The sequence below is a fragment of the Pelobates fuscus genome, chromosome 2 (assembly GCF_036172605.1).
Source record: "Pelobates fuscus isolate aPelFus1 chromosome 2, aPelFus1.pri, whole genome shotgun sequence".
NCBI classification, from domain to species: domain Eukaryota; kingdom Metazoa; phylum Chordata; class Amphibia; order Anura; family Pelobatidae; genus Pelobates; species Pelobates fuscus.
In genome coordinates this window covers 375,867,871-375,893,201 of record NC_086318.1, presented here as the reverse complement: position 1 = coordinate 375,893,201, position 25,331 = coordinate 375,867,871, and the positions used below count along the sequence as shown (strand labels likewise).

Genomic DNA, 25,331 nt, shown 5'->3' with positions numbered 1-25,331 from the left:
GAAAATATATAAAAATATTTACAAAAATGTGAGGGTTGTACTCACTCTTGTGAGATAGAGCGCGTGTGTGTGTGTATATCAATTTATTGTATTTTTGCCTTTAGCATGTTATAATTTGCAGATTGTTTACATTGTGGGCCACATGCTTATTAAGCTGCATTGTCACATTTTTGCATGTGGAACAGGAGAGCTTTCATAAATCTGCTCATACATAGTCAGGGAGACATCATAAGCATCTATTATGCATTGCAGAAGAATGTATTTGTTAGCAAAATACGACAGGCACTGGGTAATCTAAGAACCACATTTTGCCAAAAATCTGTGAGTTCATTCCATAATCTTTTGATTATATTCTATTTTCGTGAAATCTCAATGCAGTGTTTAAAGGACCACTATAGTGCCAGGAAAGCATACTTGTTTTCCTGGCACTATAGTGTCCTGGGGGTGCCCCCACCCTCAGGGTCCCCCTCCCGCCCGGCTCTGGAAAGAGGAAAAGGGGTAAAACTTACCCTTTTCCAGCGCTGGGCGGGGAGCTCTCTGCCTCCGATCCTCCTCCGTTCCGCCCCGTCGGCTGAATGCGCACACGCGGCAAGAGCTGCGCGCGCATTCAGCCGGTCGCATAGGAAGGCATTATCAATGCTTTCCTATGGACGCTTGCGTGCTCTCACTGTGATTTTCACAGTGAGAATCACGCAAGCGCCTCTAGCGGCTGTCAATGAGACAGCCGCTAGAGGCTTTGGGGTAAGGCTTAACCCATTTATAAACATAGCAGTTTCTCTGAAACTGCTATGTTTATAAAAAAAAATGGGTTAACCCTAGCTGGACCTGGCACCCAGACCACTTCATTAAGCTGAAGTGGTCTGGGTGCCTAGAGTGGTCCTTTAATAGTGGTTTCATACTGTCAGTCAATTCTTGGCATTTTTTTTTGTGTGAAAATGTATTAACTTAGAGAGAAAAAACATCACTTAATGGCTACTTTAAACATAACGATTTAAAAAAGGATAGTGCAAACCATGCCTTATGACTTTTCTTTAAGAAATTGCAAATGCAATAACATTTTTTTAATGGTAATTTTACAAATGTACAGAAAATGTTCCTCACCGCTCATGGCAAAAATAAACAAAACATATACTGGCAAAATTTAATCCAAACAATTTAAAAATAGGAATTTATTGTTCTGTTTTTCACAGACACTGAAAGAAACTTAATTTTCTATGTTTTTTTTCATACATATTTAAATGATGGTACATTTAATGATTGTATGCCGTCATGGGGGGATGGACATACTGGAACATCTTGGAGCTTAAGTTATTAAGTAAATTGTCTGAAGAATTGTTTTCTTTTAAAGCCATTTCACAGTTGGTGAAATTACTGTTTCACTTACTAGTCTGTTAAGCAATGCTATAAAGGGGATTAGTATGTACTTTCTTCCTCGGAAGGTATCTTTTTAATTTTACCCTACATCATTAAGTTGGTGAAACAGAGCTCTGCTAGCCTGAAATAGACTACAATGAGATCCTTAGAATGCTTTAAGTAACCTAATATTGGATGTTTTTCCTGTTAAATGTAACATTCCCATCAGCATCTAGATGCAGGTATTAAAGAAAGCAGTATTTGTGTTGTCTATAATGTGCACTTCAAAGTGATAAATAAAGAAGCATCTGGTACATTAAATGAAGACGCTAACGTGCCAGCATTAATGTTGTGCCTCTCATTATTTAATTCAAGGTTTTCTGAACTGTTTGTGACTTTTTAATAATACCCTTTCTTGCCTCTAGCCACTTAAAGTCCCCTAAGCTCACAAAGCTAACTAGTTCAATTTTTCAGCTCTTATCTGTGCCCAAGAGAAGACACATATAACGGGGTAAGGATATTTGTGCTAGCGCACATGTAATCTTGGTCTTGTGTTTAATTTAAAAAACAACTATTTTTTTTTTTATTTTTTTTTACCAGTAATAATCCTAGCACAAAATGTAAAATAGCAGGTTTCTCTTTCAGGCTTTTACATTTTGCTCTATTAAGTAAAATGTATTTCTGCAAACAGGCAAAAAAAAAAAAAAATCTCTTACTGTTAAATTACTGAAGGAAGGAGACTTCAAGCCTCAAAATCCAAAATCAGATTATTTTCTGTATTTTGCATTAGGATTCTAATTATGTTTAATGTTCATGTGATACCAACTAGTAAAATAGCAGTAAAAAGTTTTTTTGGGGTTTTTTTTTTTTTTATGAGCCAACAAAACTCTCACATAAAAAATGAATAGGATAATATCCTATATACTATATCCTTTAAAAGTGAAAAAAAACCATTTGTTTGCCTTCTAATTTTCAAAGTGCTCAGTTAGTGGAACAGACACACACACACACACACACACACAAATGCTATTATGTATTTATTTATCTTTTAAAAACATTCTCTATTCAGATTTCAAAGAACAGAAACAGGTAACTATAATCAGGTGTAAATATCACCAGTAGACGACAATGATTCTTCAATATAAAGCATTCTGTAAAAGTTAAGCATAATAATTAAGGAAGGTACACATTTACAAGACAAGATTCGTTCCGTGAGCACCATTGGTGGGGAAACCTCAAAGAGGGAGATATCAAAAGTCTAAGAAGGTAGCTGAAAACATGCTCAAAGAGTTTCAGAAGTTAGAAGGAAAAAAGGAAAGGAGAGCAGAAAACCAGAAGAAAAGAGAGTAGAGAACAGAGCGAGAAAGGAGATGTCTTCTGTAATGGACACCTTCCGTTGACGGATGCTCCTAGTGCTTCCTGAGGACTCCAAGCACTGCAGCAGACACCACAACCACCGCAGACTCCACAACCGCCGTAGCTTAACTGGAGTCTCGCCGTCTTCCTTCCACCCTGTATGAACCTCCAGCATCCAGGACCGTGTGGGGGAAGACCCCTCCTCCAAGGAGAGCGTAACAGGAGCAAGCTCTCAAAAGAGCGAAGTGATTAAAGCTCAAGGGAGTATGCAGCGCATAGCAATCCCCAGTGTGAATATAGCTGTCCCCTCCAATCACGAGACAAGACTACGTGTTGAGGGTCAAGAAGAACTCTGTTTACTTGGCACCAAAGGGCCTTCTTTTATGCAGGTTCAACACATACAGGACCGCCCACAGGGGTTTACAGAACAACCAACATAGTATACAGTACAAGCACTCCCATACATCTCCTCCCCTCTGCTTGGGAGATAATTGAGTTTCTTACTGTATCTACTCAATTATCGCCAAGCTGAAAAATCATACTTTTTATACATTTTTATAACTCCCTGATTTTACATCACATACAAATACTTATATTTCTGTGATCAGCATAACTTAGAGCAACATATGTAAAAATCACATGAATCCGTCCAGGGGTTAAAAAGTTAGGTTGAGGTCCCTTTATTATCACTTGCAAGCATGGCTTTTCCTGCCCAAACCAGTTCCCACTGGTCTGGCAATGTCCCTGGAACAACGCCCTACTGGAGAACAATGGAGCTGGGGGAGGGGAAGAGCCTCACCTTCCCAGGGATTTAAAGGGGAAGAAAAAGTGTCCAAAAAGTTTCCACACTGTTTTTAAAAGGGCCAGCACTGTACAATAAAAGTCCATAAGCCCAAATCAGTTCTTAAAGGGCAATACATCCCAGGGCCATAGTCGCAGGGCAGGAGACTAGCAATCAGTCCTCTCCAATGCCCAGTGGCAAATGGCAGTTTGTCACATCTTCTCAAGGGTGTCGTGAAGGTATTGAAATCTAGTACACAAAAGGAATATGAAGGATAAAAATCACTTATCTTAATTTGCACTTGTTTTTGATACAAAGCCTAGCCAATGGAGCCAAGTAGTGTTGAATACCTCCAATCTCCGTAAAGGGCTTCTGTCAAAGCTCAATTTTTACGGATTTCTGCTACTTAAGGTATCCACTGTTTGTTTTTGGTTTTTTTTATTGAGATATATATGGAACATACATGTTAGTCATAATATGCATTGGCAATCAACATTAGTCAACAACAATTTACAAGTGATTGAGCCATCAGTTTTTCTTTTTTGTAGGGTAATAAGAAAATGAGTGCATATGAATTACTTGATAATTCACAAAAAATATATAATAAACACAATACAGAATAGATACTATGTTCTTTATGCTCTGCCTATTCCTAAGTGTGGTAGAATAAATAAGAAGTTACACTTAAATATTCTAATGGAATCTTGAGCTTGAGATATAAAAAATGATTATACTAAAAGGAAATAAATGGAGCAGCAGTTAGGATAATTGGATCACATGGGATACTTTAAGATCACATCTCAAGCTCCACTGGGATTTGGTAACCCTAACCAAGTTGGGTGGCGGATGGGTAATTGCCGTGGATGGCGGCTTGGACTTAACAAACTTTTCAGCTACAAAGCTGACAGTGAAACACAGGGTATACAAGAAGAGAGGTAACTAAAAAATAAAACAGAAGAAAAACAAAAAAGGGAAATAATTGTGAATCAAGAATATAACGGCGGTCTGTTTGGGGGTCTACGGTCTCCTGTTCTTGCTTGCTCATGTCCCTGCGCGCGAGTCTTCTCCACCTCTGGGTAAGAAGGGGACTAGGCTTGCTGGATCCAAGGAGTGATGAGATGTAGGACCATTGGCTGTCAGCGACAGCGTTGGGAGTCCCAGTGATTTACGGAAGATAGAAGTTTCCTTTATAGAAACAATTTTGTGGACGGTTTTATTATGAGTGACAGAGAGAGGTGGTGACCATCTGTACTCCATGTTAGCTTCTCTGCTGAACTGTTGAGTCACTGGTTGTAGTGATCTTCTCCACTGAAGTGTGGCTCTAGTGAGGTTATATAGTGGTATATAGTAAGATTTCATAATTCAAACGAGTAAGGTGTTTTGCCATTTAAATCATTGCAACAGAAATTTGATGTTTCTGTTGCAATGACGCCACGTGTGGCTGATGATTGTGCTAATGAGGACTTATTTATGCGACAGGCCCCATCCAATGATCTTCTCGGCATGGTTTGGAGGGAGTATTGATGCCATTAGGCAATGTAAGTTATGCAGCAATTCATTCATCGTGATTGCATCAGGGATTCCTCTGAGCTTTATGTTGTGGCGCCTTTCAGCAGTCATCCAGAAAAGCCACTTGCATTGTGATTAGTGTGTTGGGCTGAGCTGTTGCTTGTTTTCTGTTCGTGCAGTCAGACTTTGACGATTGTTTAAGACATCTGCCTCAGTGGCCTTGACCTCTGTTAGTAACTTTTTGGACATCTGCTTTTACCACCGCAATATCTGCCACCAATAGCAGTTTGATGTCCTACAGGAGATATTAAATGTCCTATTTAGTAGCAGGAGCTATACTACAAGGGTCCCCCTGTTGTGCAGGCATGCATGTTGATGATGGTGGTGGGCTAAATGGGGCTGATTGCCTAGTTGTGGGTTGTGAGGTACTGACCTCCTGACCATCATGAACAGCAATTTTGTAATACACATGGCGCTGGAAGAGAGTGCCTATGTCTCGCACATCAGTCTGAGCACTGACCTGAGGCTTTTTATGGATCTTCTCATTTGTGTATTGCAGGCATCCGCCATCTGTGCAATGTTTCCTGGGCTCAGGTAGTCCAACTCTGGAACCGTAGAGCCAACAATGTATGACGTGGAGAAGGCCCCAGGCCTGCAGCATTGCCTTGTTGCCGATGCCGTGTATAAGAAAGCCTTTGTTCAGTAAAATAAGTTCTCCTGGGTCAAGCACACTATGCATACTATAGGATTGAAATAAAGTTTCTTTGAATATAGAAAGAATGTATGAATTAGACAACCTTTTTTGTTAGAATAGGTTTACTGAAACATGGTTCTTTAATGCCATACTATAAATCAGGGTACAAAGAAGGTTTAGAACCAATCCAGAAAATGATTGGTGTATTTCATAAATATGACTGTTTTTGTGTTGGTAGAGCACCTCAAATTATTGTAATAAAAATGTATCCAATATAATTAGTAGTGAAAAGTGATAGATTGTAGAGAAGACAATTATAGTTGAGCTTGAAGGACCACTATAGGCATCCAGACCACTTCAGCTCAATGAAGTGGTCTGGGTGCCAGGTACCTCTAGTTTTAACCCTGCAGCTGAAAACATTAACCCTCATTTCACTGAGGGTTAATACAGCCTCTAGTGGCTGTCTCACGGACAGCTGCTAGAGGCACTTCTGCGATTCTCACTGTGAAAATCACAGTGAGAAGACGCTGGACGTCCATAGGAAAGCATTGAGTAATGCCTTCATATGGGCTGTTTGAATGCGCGGGCGGCTCTTGCCGCGCATGCGCATTCGGATCTGACGTTGGCATGGGGTGGAGAGTTCCCCAGCACAGAGGGAGCCCGGCGCTGGAGAAAGGTAAGTGGCTTAAGAGGTTTTAACCCATTCAGCCCAGCGGGAGGGGCCTAATGACGAGTTTGTTTTCCTGGCACTATAGTGCTCCTTTAATACATTTCAGGTAGTATATATCTGTAAAATACCTTTATAAAAGGTTCTTTCTGTATCAGAATCAATAATCCAAATCTGGAGTATAAAACTGCTCCAATTTACTCTCACCATCCAGGAAACCCAGGTTTATACTGACTGTTTAAATGTGTTCAATGCCAGCAATAGACTGTATATACCTGTGTGTCATTGCTTTTATTCTATATTATATTTTTTCCCCTTGCTCTCTGCGTTCAAAAGTTTTATTGCCCAAGACCCTATTTTTATTATTTTTAGTATACCATTATGTATACCATTAAGGATTCATCATTGTTTTATTCTTTTCTTTAGTATCCTAATGAGGCCCCTGATTGCAGTATAGAACTACCAGTTCCATTTGCCATCTCATGGACACCGAAGGTAAGTATTTGTATTTGAGAGAAAAAAGTAATGTAAATTATGTATTTAATAAGTTGTTGTACCTTTTACACCGGGGAGCCTCTAGTATTATTTCATCCTTTTCTGCAGGCAACAATTGCTACTTACTAAACTTCTTGTAAGAAGTAATTATTTAACAAGAAAAGGTATACCAGATTACAAAAGAAGCTGATAAATATGCTAGACTGTAAGCTCGTTTGAGCAGGGTCCTCGTCAACCTATTACTACTGTAACATTTTGTAATTATTGAATTTATTGTAAAATTTCACCCGTTTATAATATTGTAAAGTGCTGTGGAATAAGCTGGTGCTACATAAATGCCAAAAATAATAATGGATAACCGCTCCTTAAACCACAGTAATGTACAAAAATTAAGTACAATATGTACAGCAAGCAAACCATGCAGTAACTATAATAATACACATATAAAATAATACACAAAAAGAGTGACACATATCATATATACAACATATAGAGGAAAAACCTAGGATTAAAAAACATATATTTTAAAATATATGTTGAAATGGAAATAATGCAGCCTGTAAAAAAAAATAAAATTGGAGAGTGGGGGAACTAGTTAAAAAAAAAAAAATTAGGCCAGATAGAGATGCAATGGGTATATTATCTAAACACCCTACATCCTAATGGACTTACTGCAGTTTTTGACTTGTTTAATTTTTTATAATATTTACTATTTTTTTTTAATCATACTACCAAAGCGCTTTATACTAGAGCAGGTCTATGCTCTAGTTCACGTGAGTAAGATACCTACCTACCTTTTCATATATGCACGACCACTTTTATATACATATTGCACTACTGGATATTCCAATTTTTGTCTTCATATATTCGATACACAGATACAGTCTACCACCCTACACAGGGGATTGTACCGTCTACGCCCTACACAGCAGAGCTCTTTGTAGCTCTATAAATTGTGAGTGAGTTTTTGCTATAGCACTCTACTTTACTGTGTTAAAGACCTACTGCACTATTATTGTCTCTTTTACTTTTCTTTTTTCTCTGAGATACCATGCACTGTATAACAGCCAAAGACTTCATACACTTTTAACAAAATAGTATGTACATATGATTTATATTTGACTTCATTTTTGTACATTGCTGTGTTGGGTTTTTTTTTTTTTTTAATTCTTTATTTTTGACTCGGGTCATAGCTCCCGCGTTAAATCGTTACATGAGATAGACATATGTATGACATCAGACATTCTTGACATGGCATAAGTGGCAGGGTGTCTAACATATTTGAGTATTAGGCCATGAGCTGAGGGAATTTGGTTTTGGGTAGTGGGTGCCAGCGCTTAGTCATAAGTCCAGTATGCCTAGGTGTGTGGCCATATCTCAGGTGGGGTTGAAGGTGTTATAGACATTAAGGCAAGAGTTACCTTAAACGGTATAATGGTGTTGTGGGTTAGTTTTCGGGTCGTGGGCAGGTGGAGAGCATGTTATCTGCGGTATGGGCACTCTTCTGTTGCCTCCTGTATTGTAGGATTACCCCATAAACCCGGGGTGTGTGGGGAGAGAGTGAGGGGGATTCCATGTATGTGATATAGATGGTTAGTGTCTCACTTGGGCTAGTATTTGGTGGGTTATATATTTTTTGCTATAGTTTTTCTGGGAAGAGGCATTCTGCTCGCCCCATTTGGCTAACCTGTGCAATTAGAGGGCTGGTACGAGGTGAGTTCTGGTCTCCGTCAGGTAGTGACCGCTGTTTGGGCCTCCTCTTTAGCTCGTCAGGGGATGAACGGGGGTTCCAGTGCCGTAGGAAGTATCGCTGGCTTGCTTGCTACCGCAGGGGACATGGCGTCCTGTTGCAGTCCCTGGGTTGGCAGGAGGTCCGTGGCACCTTGCATGTTTTGAATCTTGAATGATGTATTACCGTGGTGGATTAAAAGTGCTTGAGGATGCTTCCATTGGTAGGTGATTTTGTGCAAACGGAGGAGACCTGTGAAGGGTTTTATTGTGCGGTGCCAGGCCAGAGTCGGTCCTGATAAATCTGAGTAGAATATGAGCTGCATGTTCCTCAGCACATATGGGACTTGGCTTCATATCGCTTGAAGCACCACTGCTCTGTCTCCGTGGCTCTGGAAACGCACCAGGCGCCGTGGTCGGAGCTTTGGCGCGTCTGAGGAGGCGGAACATCCCTCCCAGGACTGCTTGTTTGGCCTGTCTAGGGGGGCAAGAGGGCCAACATCAGTCGCCTGATGAGATGCGGTACCTCTGACGCCGTTAGTCTTCCAGCTCTGCAAACCGCTGTTCTGTTTTGCGATTTTGCTGTTGTAGCTCGTGCACTGCTTGTTGCAGCTGTGTTGTGTCGTGCTTGTTTCGGTGGGAATCTTCTTCCACAGTGCTCAGACGGCCTGTCAGGCCCTGTAGGTCTTTGCGGATCTAGGCCATGTCAGCCTGTACAGTAAGCTGTAGCCCCACTAGCAGCTCTTTCATTACCGCTGTGGTCACTGGGGACGCATCTGCTTATGGGTGAGTCAGCAGAGCAGCCAGCGAGACGGGTGAGTAATGTATTTCTGCTCCGCTAGTGAAGTCATCTGAAATGTCTGAGCAGTCTTCGGCGTAGTCAGCCATGTTGGCGCCCATGGTACTGCGGGCCAGCTTCCAGAGGTCTCCGAAGTTTCCACTCTGCCTGGGTTTATCAGGCTTGTTTTTTTTTTTTTGACCCAGCTCTCTCACTGTCGTTGGTGGTGCCGTTTGGTACCTTTTGTGCGGGATTTGGGCTGCGTTAGAAGGTCCAATTTTATCTGTGATTAAATTACTGTATTTTAAGGCGCGGTTATCTATTTTTTGTATGTGTCTTCTGTCTCTATTCCTACAAGGTTTTGGGGAATCCTTGTAAGATTTACTGCTACCTTAAAGTATATAGTGAGTACCTAATTTTTTTGTTTTTTATAAAAATAATAATAGGGCAGGATATCACTACCAGGAAATAAAAACACATGGTTTTAATTTCTGACCAGGTCACCTCTCAGAACCTCAACTCATTCATCCCACCTTACTGCTGAAACGACACTTAAAAGTCTGTTTCCACTCAGATTTACTTTAAATAATTATTTGATGGAGGCACTGAACAGCAACCCACCCTAATGGGAATGCTTCTCGAGGTGTATATCAAGTAACAAAATGTAATTATAGAATTCTCATTGTGGGGTACACAATAAACAAACCGCATGTGTTGTGCTTGGTGCATTTGAAGTTTCACTCCAAACATCTTGCCTACTACAGCATCACCCGGACCCATTCTAAAACGGTTTGACTACTTAAGTAGAGAACTCATTATAAGTTACATTTTCAGTTGAATATGGGGAATCCAGTGGAAGCATTTGTTGTGTTGAGCTATTTTAATTGCTGTCATTTGATTTGTTCATTGCATCAGCTGAAAGCCTGTAAATTTAATAAACCTAACTTTCAAAGAGGGTTGAATAATTGAGAGAGAGTGTGTGAGTGAGTGTGTGTATTTTCTTTACCTGTTTCTAACCACGAACAAACCAAAATGCTTGCTTAAGTTAAAAAAAAAAAAATTCAAAAAAATGTGTTTTGTTTTTTAAAAGGTGTAGGGAGAATAGGTTAAATAGTCACTAAATAGCAGTGTTTAATTATTATAGTAAATGTATATTGGAAATGAAAATGTTGAGAGCTTGTGTGAATTACTGTTATTTTATTATGTCTGTGTGTATAACGGTTTTGTTAGTGCTGCTGGACTTCAAAACTTGGAAGATCTTCCTCCTTTTTTGTGTGTGTGTGTGTGAGAGAGAAAAATAATAGATGCTGCTTTGTGGCATCCATATTAAAAATGGGTAATTTTCCTTATGGTCCCTGTCTTCCTGCTGGGTTGATAATGTTTTGATGTATTTTTCTTTTGCTCTGATGAGAGGTCTGCCGCTGCTGCTCTGACATATTCATTTGGATGAATAATTATAACTTGCACAATGTCAAGCAGAAGATGGTAGGGTTTTGTGCGTCATGACAAGTCTAGTAGCCAGTGCAGGTGTCTCACAGCATGATCAGAAACAGCCCGTGAATTCTGGCTCAGAGGAGACATTTAGAGTGGTAAGAAATCAGCACCAAGGGCAACGCCGCTGCTTCTGTTCCTTTGCTAGTCAAATAAAATGCAAAGTGCTTCTCAATGACAAGTTTTAAAGCATTCATTTATTTGAGTTGTAGATTTTGTTTTAATTAACGGGATAATTTGTTATTCATTAAATGTTTAGCATGAAAAGCAGCTTTGTCACAAAAGCTGAATGTGGAAATATTGGTGCCCCTCAAGAATAATTATCCACACACTCGGACCATGTATCACTGTGATGCATATGTGGACTGAAAATGACTAATGGGACTATGCAACCCGAGATGCCCTAAAGTATGAAGGCCTGAAAGGAGGATTGTTGTAAATGACACTATCCTCTTGCCATCATTAGCAAGACATTGTACAAGCTATGATTATTCACCGAAATGAATATGTCAGAGGATGGCTTGCCTTAAAGGATTCTTTTTTTTTTTTCTTTTTTCTTTTTTTTCCTTCAGCAAAGAAAGAAAAGACATATGCCTTTTGTGTGTTCTGTTATTTGTGGTATTTAACAGCAAGATTCTATACTCACATAATTCCTATTTTTATGTATCGATACATATTTTTTTTTGTTTCCTTTTTCATGCATTTGTAACACCTCAAATCAGTAAAAAGAGAACAGGTGACAATTTCTCCAACCTCTAATTATGTTGTTAGCAGGGTCACTGCAGATGCATTGTTTTACAACTGTAAGTTAGAATTGGTATGTGCATGAAATTCAATTACCAATACAGTTCATTTATTTATCTATTAAAAAAAAAAATGTTGAGCCTCATGATGGCATGTGTTGCATTATAAAGACTTCTTCACATGCTTACAAGTATTGTTACAATAAATATTTAGACGATTCTTGTCTCTGCTCTTGGACATCTTAAACATCCACCATATTGCATAATTTTTTTATGCCTTACATCCAACAGCAGTACTGTTATTGAAGAAAGAGGTGAAAATTGAATATGCAAACGTAAAAAAAAATACAAATAAGATTTATATACTGGCTAAATAATTACTATGCATGGTACAAACAGGATTATATAAGGGACGATGATATGAGGAAAAGCAAACGTTGTAAATTCTGATATGATCGGTTTGGGAAGAAAACATGGATAGCATTGAAAAGAAGTTAAGTTTGGTGGAGAAATACTGAATTTAAAAAATGCTGGTTGAAAAATTTAGTCGGTTTGTAAAACAAAAACAAAAACAAAAAAAACAGTTTAAGTTCCCAGAACTCTCTTCCCACAGATACAATTGAGCTATAAACATTTAAATGGGCACCTAGATGCCCATTAAAACAAATATCTCGACATCAGTTTGATGCATTTCAGACACCCATATTTCTAAAACAGGGAAATCGTGTAACTGAATGCTAAATGCACTTCTATATTATTTCCACTTCTTTCTTATCTAATGTTGCTAATAAGTTCGCTCTTGGTCCATCCATCCTACTTGAAACTTAATTTTAATATAAATATTCTAAGAACCTGTTTGCATTCTGTTTGTTCTGGTCAAAATAGGGTACAGTCATGGCTTAATAGCATCTATAGCTATTAAGTAGGTTGATAAAGACCCTTTGGGTAGAAATGTTGCTCATACATTGTCCCAATAAACCTGTGTTTATGGTTACACCTTGAGTGCATGGACCATTGTCAACTTCCTATGGCTTGATAGCTTGACCTGTGGAGCAATCACCACTTTGGAGCAATTACTTTGTCTGCCAGAAAATATGACGTAAAAGAATTGGAAGACATTGACACTTTGCCTACAGAGCCTATAAGGACACAACTGCACCACATTTTAAAGTAGACCAATGATAATGTACTACTGATCTTTCACACAGTGATGGCGAGAAGATATTGCTGTACAATTAAATGAAAATGCAAACTACCAACTCTATAGTAGCTATAACAAAACCATACCAGGTTCTCTGAAAGATGATATCTGGAACTGTGTATACATTTTTAAAAAATGTATTTCCTCATTTAAAATGTGACATAGGGTGACAGAACTGAGCAGGTTGCTAATGTGCCAACTTGGTACTTCTATGATAAATTTTTCAATAATCTTTGTTGCAACCTGTCTATTTTAGGACTTGGTTAGTTTTCTGTTTGTATTTTTATGAAATAGCAGTATTATGATCAAATCATTACACATCATTGGTACAGTGAGACATTGTTGCTGCCAGATTGCTTTTAAGTGTTGTCCTGACAATATTTTTTTGGTAAGCCCATAAATATAGAAAGAGATCTCTTCAAATCCCTAAGTGTCCTACCTTTAAAACTCCCAACAGTTGCAGTCAGTCTTTCAGTTGATATAGGTGGTTGCAAACAGTTAATCTGTCACAGATCAGATGTTATTGAAATATTCATGTTTCGATCCTACTAGATGAAAATTTTCCTTATATTATAGTGCATAAAATCACTGATGGTATGTTGTGGGTCTTTCTCAACTGTAAGATTGAAAATTCTGACATATTAGTGAGGGGCAAAATATTTCTTATAGCCTTATATAAACACTGTACATATGTTTCATATTAAAACACAATCGAGCTAAATTACTTTTTTTTTAATATATATATATTTTAATTTTGAATTTGTCCTTCCAGAGTACCCTGCAAAATATATATAATCAAGTTTTAGCAACACTGGAGTCCTTAAAAGATTTTTGGGATGCTTTAGATGAAATTGACAAGAATACCTGGGTCCTGGAACCAGAAAAACCCACTCGCAGTGCCACTATGAGGAGGATTGCACTTGGTTAGACAATATTTTTTATTATTATTATTATTTTTTTTTTTTATGATTTCATATCATTAAGTTTATCAAATAAATAATCATTAACAAACAGTCCTTCAGATGGAAATGGTTATATGTTTGCAATAAAAAAAAAAAAGCAGTGAATGCTTGCTAAAACATTATTGGGGACCTGTGACGATGGTCTGACAAGTCTTGATCATCATATTAATAAATGAAGCTACTACCTAAGCACAACAAATATTACCTCACTCAAAATAGTTTTACAATTATTGGTGCTTCCTAACTGTACAACCTTGCTAGCTAAAAGGGTTTTGGAAAAAAAAAAGACTTTATGTATAACCCCATATGCATTTTATTTATTTTTATTATTTATTTTTTTCTGTTACAGGTACCAATGTATCAATTACAATTGACCTTGATCCTAGACATCCCACCATGCTTCCTGAGTGCTACTTTCTTGGAGCAGACCATGGTGCGATATTGTTTTAAAATTGCTCTAAAAAGATTCAAGAACAAACCCTTTCTCGTTTACATGTAGTATACCATTCATGTTCCCATTTGTATAGTCTGTAGTCCCCTAGAGCCCCTACGGTGACATCTGCCTAGTCTGTGTTATGTGTTACTATGGTTTGCATAGGGAGCCATGTGACAATTAATGTTCAAACTCACATAGATCTCTTAGATTTTAGAGAAATCTAACCACATTTGCTATGGAAACATTGCATAGATTATAAAGTGTCATTGCAATTAAAAAACAAACAAACTTTTTCCTACTTTTATTCCACTGAACACTTTTTGATATTATTAACAAAATGCAGAGGTTATAGCACCCACAATATGGAGATCACAAACTATACTGAGTGCGTGTTACAGAAGAATACAAACAACAGTAAATCTTTGGGGTCATGGAATTACAATAAAAGTTTCAGGATCGTATGAGATGAAGTAGACCCTGCGTTACAACATATATTTAGCTTGTTTACAAGTGCCAATTAATGCCTGTGACCATATAAATGAACATTTGTATTTTAATTATTTTGTGTTAACATATATATTTCTTCTAGTGGTAAATCCCTTAAAAGATAAACTGAATTCCAATATACATTTATGGTAAGTGGCAATATATGTGCCAAAACCTGTTAGTGACTTTAATACACAGGAGTTATAAAACAGTGTTAGTGCTAAGTATAATTACTGCACAAACAGTACTACTCACTTTGTGCATATATGTGAGTTGCACTGATTGCACACAAGTTATTTTTGTAGAGCGCTCTCCTCATTATTTTTATTTTGTTCATATTTAAGTCACAATGGGGGAACAGTGGTGGGGGATGCATAGCAGCACGATGTTAAATCTTTTCCAGTTTTGTCTTGGTTACTGCAGTAACCTATACTTATTCTATTTGTGGTCATATGGGTTTTTCAGGATTTGAATACGTATATGCCCTTTTCTGGGGGGGATTGGGGAGTTATTCTGCATTGTTCTACATTTAGTGCATTCATGCATAATACTGCACAAAATATATGCTTCTTTGTGAATAAAGGATTATAGTTGTGCATTTGTTTCTATTTTTTTTACATCAGGGATCCAGAGAACGGCTTGCTGCAAAATTTGAAAGATGTCTTGGAAATTGAATTCCCATTAAGGTCTAATTTAGAAAAAGCAGTGAGTTCATTAAAATAGTCATGTTTTTAAGTTAACCCATTAATTTCCATGTTTTGACTGGCATAACACATTTGCTTAAATTGTTAATATTTTTTTCTGCTCTTTTCATTTCTCAACATAAAGTCTGCACTTCCATTTCAATATGCTAAGGCCTTTTATTTATTTCAGAGCTCATACTAACAGCTGGTCTCCTAACCATAACATGCTAATTAGGATGCTTAAAAACAGTGATTACTTACGCTTTGCATACAGCAAAATGCTTGATTGTAGATTCCACATATACAGTGCCGTATAAGTATTCATCCCCCTGGACATTTCCACATTTTGTTTGGTTACAGCCTGGAATTCAAATGAATTTTATTTGACTTTTTACCGTTTGATTCTTATAACATACCAGACATGTTTAACGTGCCAAATATTTAATCCTTCTTTAACCTTTCCAAATCTTGAATGTCTGTCTTAAAATTGCCTTATCATAGCCAAGAGCTCAATACAATTGAGAATCGTTGGCGAAGTTTGCTGTTCACATACAGTCCACATCAAACCTGACAGAGCTTGAGCAATGTAGCCAGGAATTGTCAAAATGTTGAAGACCTATGTGGGTAGGTCTGCAGTATAACCATGGCATGTGAGTCCCTTAGTCTGCTGTATAATCATGGAATGTGAGTCCCTTAGTTTGCAGTATAACCATGGAATGTGAGTCCCTTAGTCTGCAGAATAACCATGGAATGTGGGTCCCTTAGTCTGCAGAATAACCATGGAATGGGAGTCCCTTAGTTTGCAGAATAACCATGGCATGTGAGTCCCTTAGTCTGCAGTATAATCATGGAATGTGAGTCCCTTAGTTTGCAGTATAACCATGGAATGTGAGTCCCTTAGTCTGCAGAATAACCATGGAATGTGGGTCCCTTAGTCTGCATAATAACCATGGAATGTGGGTCCCTTAGTCTGCAGAATAACCATGGAATGTGGGTCCCTTAGTCTGCATAATAACCATGGCATGTGAGTCCCTTAGTCTGCAGTATAATCATGGCATGTGAGACCCTTAGTCTGCAGTATAACCATGGAATGTGAGTCCCTTAGTCTGCAGAATAACCATGGAATGTGGGTCCCTTAGTCTGCAGTATAACCATGGAATGTGAGTCCCTTACTTTGCAGTATAACCATGGAATGTGAGTCCCTTAGTCTGCAGTATAACCATGGAATGTGAGTCCCTTAGTCTGCAGAATAACCATGGAATGTGAGTCCCTTAGTTTGCAGTATAACCATGGAATGTGGGTCCCTTAGTCTGCAGTATAACCATGGAATGTGGGTCCCTTAGTCTGCAGTGTAACCATGGAATGTGGGTCCCTTAGTCTGCATAATAACCATGGAATGTGGGTCCCTTAGTCTGCAGCATAACCATGGAATGTGGGTCCCTTAGTCTGTAGTATAGCCATGGAATGTGGGGCTCTTAGTTTGCATAATAACCATGGAATGCTCGTCCCTTAGTCTGCAGAATAACCATGGAATGTGAGTCCCTTAGTCTGCAGTATTGCCATGGAATGTGGATCCCTTAGTCTGCAGTATAGCCATGGAATGTGGGGCTCTTAGTCTGCAGTATTGCCATGGAATGCTGGTCCCTTAGTCTGCAGTATAGCCATGGAATGTGGGTCCCTTAGTCTGCAGTATAGCCATGGAATGTGGGTCACTTAGTCTGCAGAATAACCATGGAATGTGGGTCCCTTAGTCTGCAGAATAACCATGGAATGTGGGTCCCTTAGTCTGCAGTATAGTCATGGAATGTGGGTCTCTTAGTCTGCAGTATAACCATGGAATGCTGGTCCCTTAGTCTACATAATAACCATGGAATGTGGGTCCCTTAGTCTGCATAATAACCATGGAATGTGGGTCCCTTAGTCTGCATAATAACCATGGAATGTGGGTCCCTTAGTCTGCATAATAACCATGGAATGTGGGTCCCTTAGTCTGCATAATAACCATGGAATGTGGGTCCCTTAGTCTGCATAATAACCATGGAATGTGGGTCCCTTAGTCTGCAGTATTGCCATTGAATGTGGGGCTCTTAGTCTGCAGTACAACCTGTCCTGTGTAATTATGTAAGGGGGTCAGAGATTGCCCAATCCACTGTTTCTTAAGGGTTAATAGGAATAGAGGGTGACCAAAAAAGACCTGTAAGAATAAATGTGATATTTATCTGTTGTATTCTTGCTTGAACACATCATACAAGATAAGGTGTGAGGAAATTCTTTATCTTGACAGTCCTAACTTGTCATTTGTTGTGAACAGAAGATAAATCATCACAAAAATGTATGGTATAACCTAAGGACAACAAAAAGATATAACTGTCTGTATCTGTTTTTAGGATTTTAGCATGGACTGTGGTATATGCTATGCTTATCGGCTTGAGTCTGCCATTCCAGATCAGGTGTGCGATGATCCTCGGTGTGGGCAACCATTTCATCAAGCGTGCTTATACGAGGTAAACTCGGGTGGAACAGTACCATTGTTTAACTATTTTATATATATATATATATATATATTTGTGTACGGCACATTCCGAGGACGTAAGGAAAACAGGGTTAAAATAAGTAGTTCCTTAATAGCAAGTCAGTTGAGGTGTGCCGAAACTGACGTAAGGTTAGGCCTGTAAAAGAGGGCCCACGTAGGTAAAATGATAAAATTGAGGGTGCGGTGGGAGGGGCACTTCCGAGATCGTCGAAGACAGGTAAGCAGGGGCTCACCGGGTTTAAATAGGGAACTTAAGTGCCTCCCACAATTACAGGCCAAGCCTTCTATTTGTGTACGGCACATTCCGAGGACGTAAGGAAAACAGGGTTAAAATAAGTAGTTCCTTAATAGCAAGTCAGTTGAGGTGTGCCAAAACTGACGTAAGGTTAGGCCTGTAAAAGAGGGCAAAAATAAGAACCATTAAGACAAAAATGCGTTTATTAAGCGATACATCATTTAGTCATATCACAGAAAGCCAGCCTTATCTCTTTCTCTGGATTGGGGATGTATCCACCTCCCCATATTTTTAATTATGTGTGTTGGTACATGATTACTCGAGGCAGCTGTGGCTGCTCCAATGCGAAAAGAATGGCCCGAAAATGAACGTGGGTTTTGTCCCACCCGGAGTAAAAGGGTGCGTATGTAAAGCATGAAGATTTTAGTGGTTAGGGGTTTCCCTAGTATAGCTAGAAGTGGGCAATCGGGAACGGAATTAGCTTGGGATGCTACTAGTTTATCCAAAACACTGACGGGACACCATTTGGTCGAAGTGGGATAAAAGTTAATTTCCACTGGTGGGCCTGTTTGGCTCGTTTTGGTACGAGTAACAGACAACGTGTAGTGGTCTAGTTTTTTAACTAAGTGTTTCTTTTGGAGGCACGAGCTGAAGTCAGATGCTCTCTCTACAGTGAACTCTCTGGGTCTCAAGAAACCATAAAAGGCTAAATAAGCCGCTGATTTGATAACTAGGTTTGTGATATGTTCGAAAGGGGACGTGTCGAGTATATCGGATATATTCTTAAATAGCTTACTATCTATGGGAAGGCGTTTAGTGGGTATGTGTACTGACAAATTATGAATGCCTTTGAGGACACTTTTAATAGGGTAGGAAGTTAGGAAAGGAGACTTGTTGGGAAAGGAGGTTAACATGTAGTGTTGGACTCCCGTTAAGTAGAGTTTGATTGTGTTGTAAGCTAGATTAAGAGAAAAGTGGCAAAAAGTTGTGAAAGCAACCATAGTTTCAACAGAAAAAACATTTATTATACAGTAATTACGAACAAAACACATAAACAGTTCATATGCTCTGTGATAAGCTTTCCTTGTGTTAAGGGATAAACCCGCCTGAGCAAGCGTGCCGCTTAGATGTAAGAGAGAGCTTAACGCATTACCAGGTCTTCGAACTTTGGCGGTACCCTGGGTCGCTGGGTAGCCGTTGGATGCAGTCTGAAGAACTCCTGCAAATTGAATCGTGACAGAGCATCAGTGGCAGTATTTTGTATACCTGGGACGTGAACACAGGAAATGCAGAACTGGAGATTAGCTGCTAGCCAAGTGAGTCTCCTGACCAGGTTCATGATCGTGAGGGACTGAGAGCGGCCCTTGTTAATGATGTTACAGGTAGCTAAGTTATCACAAAAACACCTGACTGACTGCCCCCTCCACTCTACCCCCCACGTGAATGCTGCTGCTACGATAGGGTAGATCTCGAAAAGTGAGGAGGTGGTACTGAAACTCTCGAGTGACGTGGTTTCGATCGGCCAGGAGTCGTAAAGCCATTCGTCGCCAAATATGGCCGCATAACCTATGGCACCTGAAGCGTCAGTCCAGAGTACTGGGGAATTATCGGAAACGGGGGGAACAAACAGCGACCTGCCATTCCACGAGGAAAGGAACAGCTGCCACATTCTTAGATCAGCTGTAGCTGACTCGTCTAAGGGTGTAGTGGAGTCATCGTCAGGGAGACCGTGCAAAAGTGAAAGGATTCTGGAAATGAAAGACCTACCCTGTGGAATTATTCTCATGGCGAAATTAAGTGAACCTAGAAGTGACTGTAACTGTTTGCTGGTGCAAGTGCCTTGTGACATGCAGGTGCTAATGTAAGACAGAATTCGGTCTACCTTCTCCTGGGGCAGGCTGGCGTGCATGGTGACAGAATTGAGTGTAATCCCCAGGAAAGTAATCTCGGTTTTGGGACCTTCAGTTTTGTCCTGGGCTACGGGGACACCTAAATCTTTGAAGAGAGTGAGCATGTGATTCAGGCTGCGTGGAGTGCAGTGGTGTGGTTCGATGGTGAGGAAGTCGTCTAAATAATGAATGACAACTGGACATCTGCAGAAGTTCAGGAGAAGCCAAGTTAATGTTTCGGCGAACAGGTCAAATAACTTGGGGCTACTTTTGGAGCCGAAAGTAAGCCTGGTAGCGAAATAGTAGTTGTCTTGCCACTCAACTCCATGCAGATGCCAGAGTGATTGATGAATGGGAAGTAACTTGAAGGCGTTAGTAATATCTGACTTACTTAACCAGGCCGCCTTCCCGGAGTTAATAATAGCTTGAATGGCATCATCAATTCTGGCGTACTGAAGAGAAAAATCTTCTGACGGGATTAGTGCATTCAGGCTAGGTGTGGGAGAGGCGTGTGGTGCAGAAAAGTCAATAATTAGTCTCTTTTTGTTGTTAAACTTCCCAGTGGCGATATCTAAAGGGTTAGTTCTCCATGAGGAGAAAGGAGGAGTAGTGAAAGGGCCTAGCATGAAGCCGTTATCTACTTCTTTCTGTAAGAGTTGTTGTAAGGTGTCGGGGTCTGTGAGAGCTGACTGAAGGTTGGGGCATTCCAAGGTGCCTGAGGGGAGAGAGACAAAGCCTGTGTGAAACCCGTGAGTGAACCCTGACGTGAGAAATTCCACCAGATGTAAAGAAGGATGATTAGACAGGTAACGTTGCAAAACCGGTACGTTTATTGGAGTGGATGCCTTTTTAGGGTACAATTTGTTAGGGCACATTGTCTTGGCATGTGCCCTGAAACAAAGCGAGCACACATGCAGCAGTCTACAAGCACTATAACTACAACCCCCAGCATTAAAATTATTGCAGACCTGAGCTTTGCCCAAGAACACGATTGGCGTGCCTAACTTGTCTCTTATTTCCTTCTGGTTAGAGGTGGAGTGAAACTCGGAGTTGGCGTTACTGGTAGAGGGGATAGCTACATTTTCGGGACAGAAATTAATCGAGTGAGCTGTAGACGAGCATATGGCACAGGAAGGGGTTTTGAGACCTGCGAAATGCATAAGAAATAATTCCGTGTCTAGCTGTCCCCAGTCCGTGACTGTATTATACTGAGACAAAGAAGCGGCTGACCTGGAGGAGAACGACTTGTGATAGTCGTAAAAGGCAAAGCCCCCGTACTTATAAGCTAGCTCTATCACCTTGTGTAGATATACGTCTAACTCCTCTCTGCGGAGGGGAAAAGCTGTACAGATAACGTCTCTGTACAGACCAAATGCCAAGACAAACTCGGGAATGTTAAGTTTCCTATTCAACCTAGGATCTCTGGCCCTCATTACTACTGATAGATCCTCAAACGTGTACGCCCTGTTCTCTACCACGTCTTGAGCCGCTATCAGTAGTTTGGCCAAGTTGACATCCTTTCCTTCTATGATGTCACGTCTCAGAGTCTGCGGTATTAGGTGAATAGGATTGATAACGTTAGTGGCTTTCTTTGCCTGTAGAGGGTTATCGTTACCTCTTGGGGCGGGCGTGGGTTGGGCAACCGGCCCGGGAAGCTCGGGGACTGTAGGAACATTATTGGCTTCCAGGTTATCCAATCTATTATTAATAGTGGCAACTGAGGACACTAGGGAGGCCATCATGGCGTGTAACTCAGCCAGGCTATTAAGTACGTTAACCTCCGAACTGGGGCCAGGCCTTTCGTTATCCTCAGTAGAGTTCAACAAACGAAAAAGTTCATTTTTCCTGGCTGAAGCCGGATAAGGGATATTCCTCTTTTTGAGTTCAGCGGTAATCTTAGGGATAGTCCAGGAGCGATAGCTGGAAGCTGGACTTGGAGGGATTGGTTGCCTTCTCTGCGTGCCCGACCTGAGAGGGGTGCTGGTAACCGACAGATTGTCCTCTAGTACCGAAGCGTTGGACATTCTAAGGGGGGCAGAGAGGATGAGTTAGTACTGAAATGTGAATAGCTGGAGGGACCCCGCTTACTAGATTAGTGCCCATAGGCGAAATTGTATTAACTAGCTTACGTTGGTGGCAGATGAGGCCCTAACTATTTGCCAAGTGGCTATGAGAGGCACTATCTATGATTTGGCTCGTGGGGCCCTGGAGCCACTGAGGTGGGTGGCGGGGTGTTGGCCTCTCGGTGACACGTAAAAGAAAGTAAAACGTTTGGCCGTGACGGGTGAGGCCCTAACTAAGTTTTGAAGCAAGGCTATAGCTAAGCGTTGGGACGATTGGCCTGAACCTCCGAACGTAAGGGCTGACCTTATGCCTTGCGGGACCACTAACTTATAGGCAAAGAGGCCTATGGGAACATACCTGAGTTGGCGGGAGAACTACAACTAGTCCTCAAAACCCCCCCAGGACACAGAATTAACATACCTGCTGAGGAATGAACACTTTACTTGACCTACTAAAGGACTATATATCCTGAAGGGAACCAACGGAACTAAAGGGAAAGAAACGTGACCTACTTATGAAACTTACTATTTATTTACAAAATACACACAATGACTGGGTGACATAGAGGCCTACCTCTTTAACAATGCTGCGAACACGTATACCCGCGAAGGGCCACTTGCGAGAAGTGTCAGTACTAGTAAGGACTACAACAGAAAATAGGACATAACAGCCATTAAACAATGTAAATAATATTCCCCCTATTCAATCTATTTATTCTATTTATATCTTTAAGGGGACCATATAAAAGCACTTTAAGACAGAAGTTTAGAAAACTGGGCGAGACAACAAATAAAACCGTCTTAACCCCACTTATAAACGTGACTACTTAAATTATTGCTAACAATGTGAACACTTTTCACGAAAATGAAACGGAATGAAGGTATTGCACCAATCAGAACGAAAACGTATGGCAACCCGGTCCGGCTAAACGAGACTACGAGGTGTAAGTGTAACAGAACGTGTTACACTGACCGAGAGAAGCAGGAGCGGAGAAAAGCCGAGCCCGTGAGCGACAGGGCTAAACTTACGTTTTCGATGCCGTCCGTGTAAGGCAAAAGCGTTATACTCACAAATACAGCCGCAGAGCGTTTGAACCGGGCTGCCGGCGGGCGGGAAACTGACGTCACTGATCTGTGACCCGGAAGTACACTGAAGCACTTCCGAGATCGTCGAAGACAGGTAAGCAGGGGCTCACCGGGTTTAAATAGGGAACTTAAGTGCCTCCCACAATTACAGGCCAAGCCTTCTATATATATATATATATAATTTTTTTTTTTTTTTATGAGTTTGTAAAAAGCATTTGTTTAAAAATACTAAAGCAAGCGAGAGGAGATGGCATATAGGCTAATGTTAAACCTAGAATACATATTGTGTTTGTAAATAGTGTGAATCCCACTTAGATAAAGAGTAGCTGTAAAATCTCTAGCTTCATTTTCCTGTACAGTTGTGAACTCTTCTTGACCTGCTGTTTTAATTTCCAGTTTATTTTAATTATATATTTATAGTTTCAGATATTTTTGTAAGCCACTGGAGCTTGTTTTCAATAGAATATGTGCTTCATGTCCATATTCAACCTCTGATGTCCTACTGTAGGACTTTTAATAATTAAGCTTTTAAAGGTGCCATTTTTATTAACCTTGGAAATGTGCAAGGAATGGAGGTTTTCAGGTTAATAAGGTGAATGATTGAAGCTTCTCATCTTTGAGAGTCTAAAACCTTGGACGGCACAAAAGCGCACATATGATCAAGGTCAGCCTTCCTATTTCTATATGCTTTTAACAACAACAAAATACATTTATATTCATATTCATTAAAGGGGTTTTTTTCTGTAGAAAGCAACATTTGTTACAACTTTAAATAAGCCGAAAAACACACTTTTTTTTTTCTCTCTATCAATTTAAAATATAAACAAATTGTAAAATCTATTCATATGAATCCCTTAATGAAGCATGATGGAATTATTCCATCATGGATGTCCTTCCCTTAAGCACCCATGACGAAATAATTCCGTCAGATGAATGGCGGGGTAAAAGCTGTTGCTGGGCACTTCATTGTCCCAGGCAGACCAGCAACAACAAATCATGATGTTCCAGCACATGCGATTGCCCATCACAGTGCTTTGAGGTCATATGATATGCCTTCCTCCACCTCGCACTGTATTGTGAAGTGAAAAGAGATGGATTTTGATGATACTTTGTATTTCTGAGTAAAAAATGTTTTAACAGTTTCATAACCCCTTTTCAGCCCCTGACTACTTTTTTTTTTTAATCCGGGTTTAAATTTAACCTTTTATTTTTTTTAACCCTTCAAGGTTTTTTTTTTTTTGGTTTTTTTAATTTAGTTAATTGGGTTTGTGGGAAATTAGTGTTAAGCTACGGGTTGAAAAAATAAATAAAATAGAGTTGTTAACAATGCTTAGGAAGTTTATTGCCGAGGACGCTTACAGAACAGACAGCCTACTCAGAGGAGACACAGTGTCTCAAGTTGTGATGCAGGTGACTTCAATTATATGCCTGATACTGCAGGGCCCACAGCAGAAAGTGTCGATTCCCCTTGGCACTGCTTGTGATGAAGATGACAGAGAACGCTCTGATGATTTTTCACCTGATATTCCTGGGTTTACTGCAACTCCTGGCATAAACTCTAACATGTCTAGCTATAGCCCACTGGAGATTAAGAAACTTCTTCTGGGGGATGATATTTTGGGAACATAGAGTGTCTTATAACTAGAAAAGATAGATTGTACCCAACTGGTGTACCTGAAATAACGCAAATCTGATCACTCGCAATGCTAATGGGGATAATAGGGAAAGCCAAGTCAAGCATTAGGTTATGTGGGTACATGCATTCCATTTTCCCTAGACAATGGGTTCAGATATGAAATGATACTGTGGTTTATGCACTTCAGCGACAACACTAAGTGCCTGCAAAAGTTAACGCCCCCTCCTAATTTCCCACTTTAATTTAAGATTTGCAAGCCTATATAACTCCCCCCCACCCACCTACCCAACAAACGTATCGGGGTGATGTAGACTCAAAATTTGGACTGCCAAAAATTGCCTACCCCTGGTCTATGGAGTCTGAACTGTTTGATTTGTACTTTAAACCCTGCTGGATAAAACATATCAGATACCTGTGCTATTTGTCACATTTCTAATATCTGCAATGAAAGCTAGTCACTAGCCTACATACAGATAATGTATCTTTGTCCCTTACCTATACATTTGTCCCTTTGAAACTGCGTGGC

At 40.0% G+C, this 25,331-nt stretch overlaps 1 protein-coding gene across 1 annotated transcript in view; it reads left to right on the top strand.

Moving 5' to 3' along the window:
- The window catches only part of FANCL (FA complementation group L), an 83,400-nt gene that overhangs the window by 49,668 nt on the left and 8,401 nt on the right, over positions 1-25,331 (top strand). The window contains exons 7-12 of the mRNA XM_063443741.1: positions 6,787-6,855; positions 13,569-13,719; positions 14,108-14,191; positions 14,784-14,829; positions 15,304-15,385; positions 17,751-17,867. Coding sequence (XP_063299811.1) covers positions 6,787-6,855; positions 13,569-13,719; positions 14,108-14,191; positions 14,784-14,829; positions 15,304-15,385; positions 17,751-17,867 — 549 coding nt within the window. The remainder of the gene's footprint in view (positions 1-6,786; positions 6,856-13,568; positions 13,720-14,107; positions 14,192-14,783; positions 14,830-15,303; positions 15,386-17,750; positions 17,868-25,331) is intronic.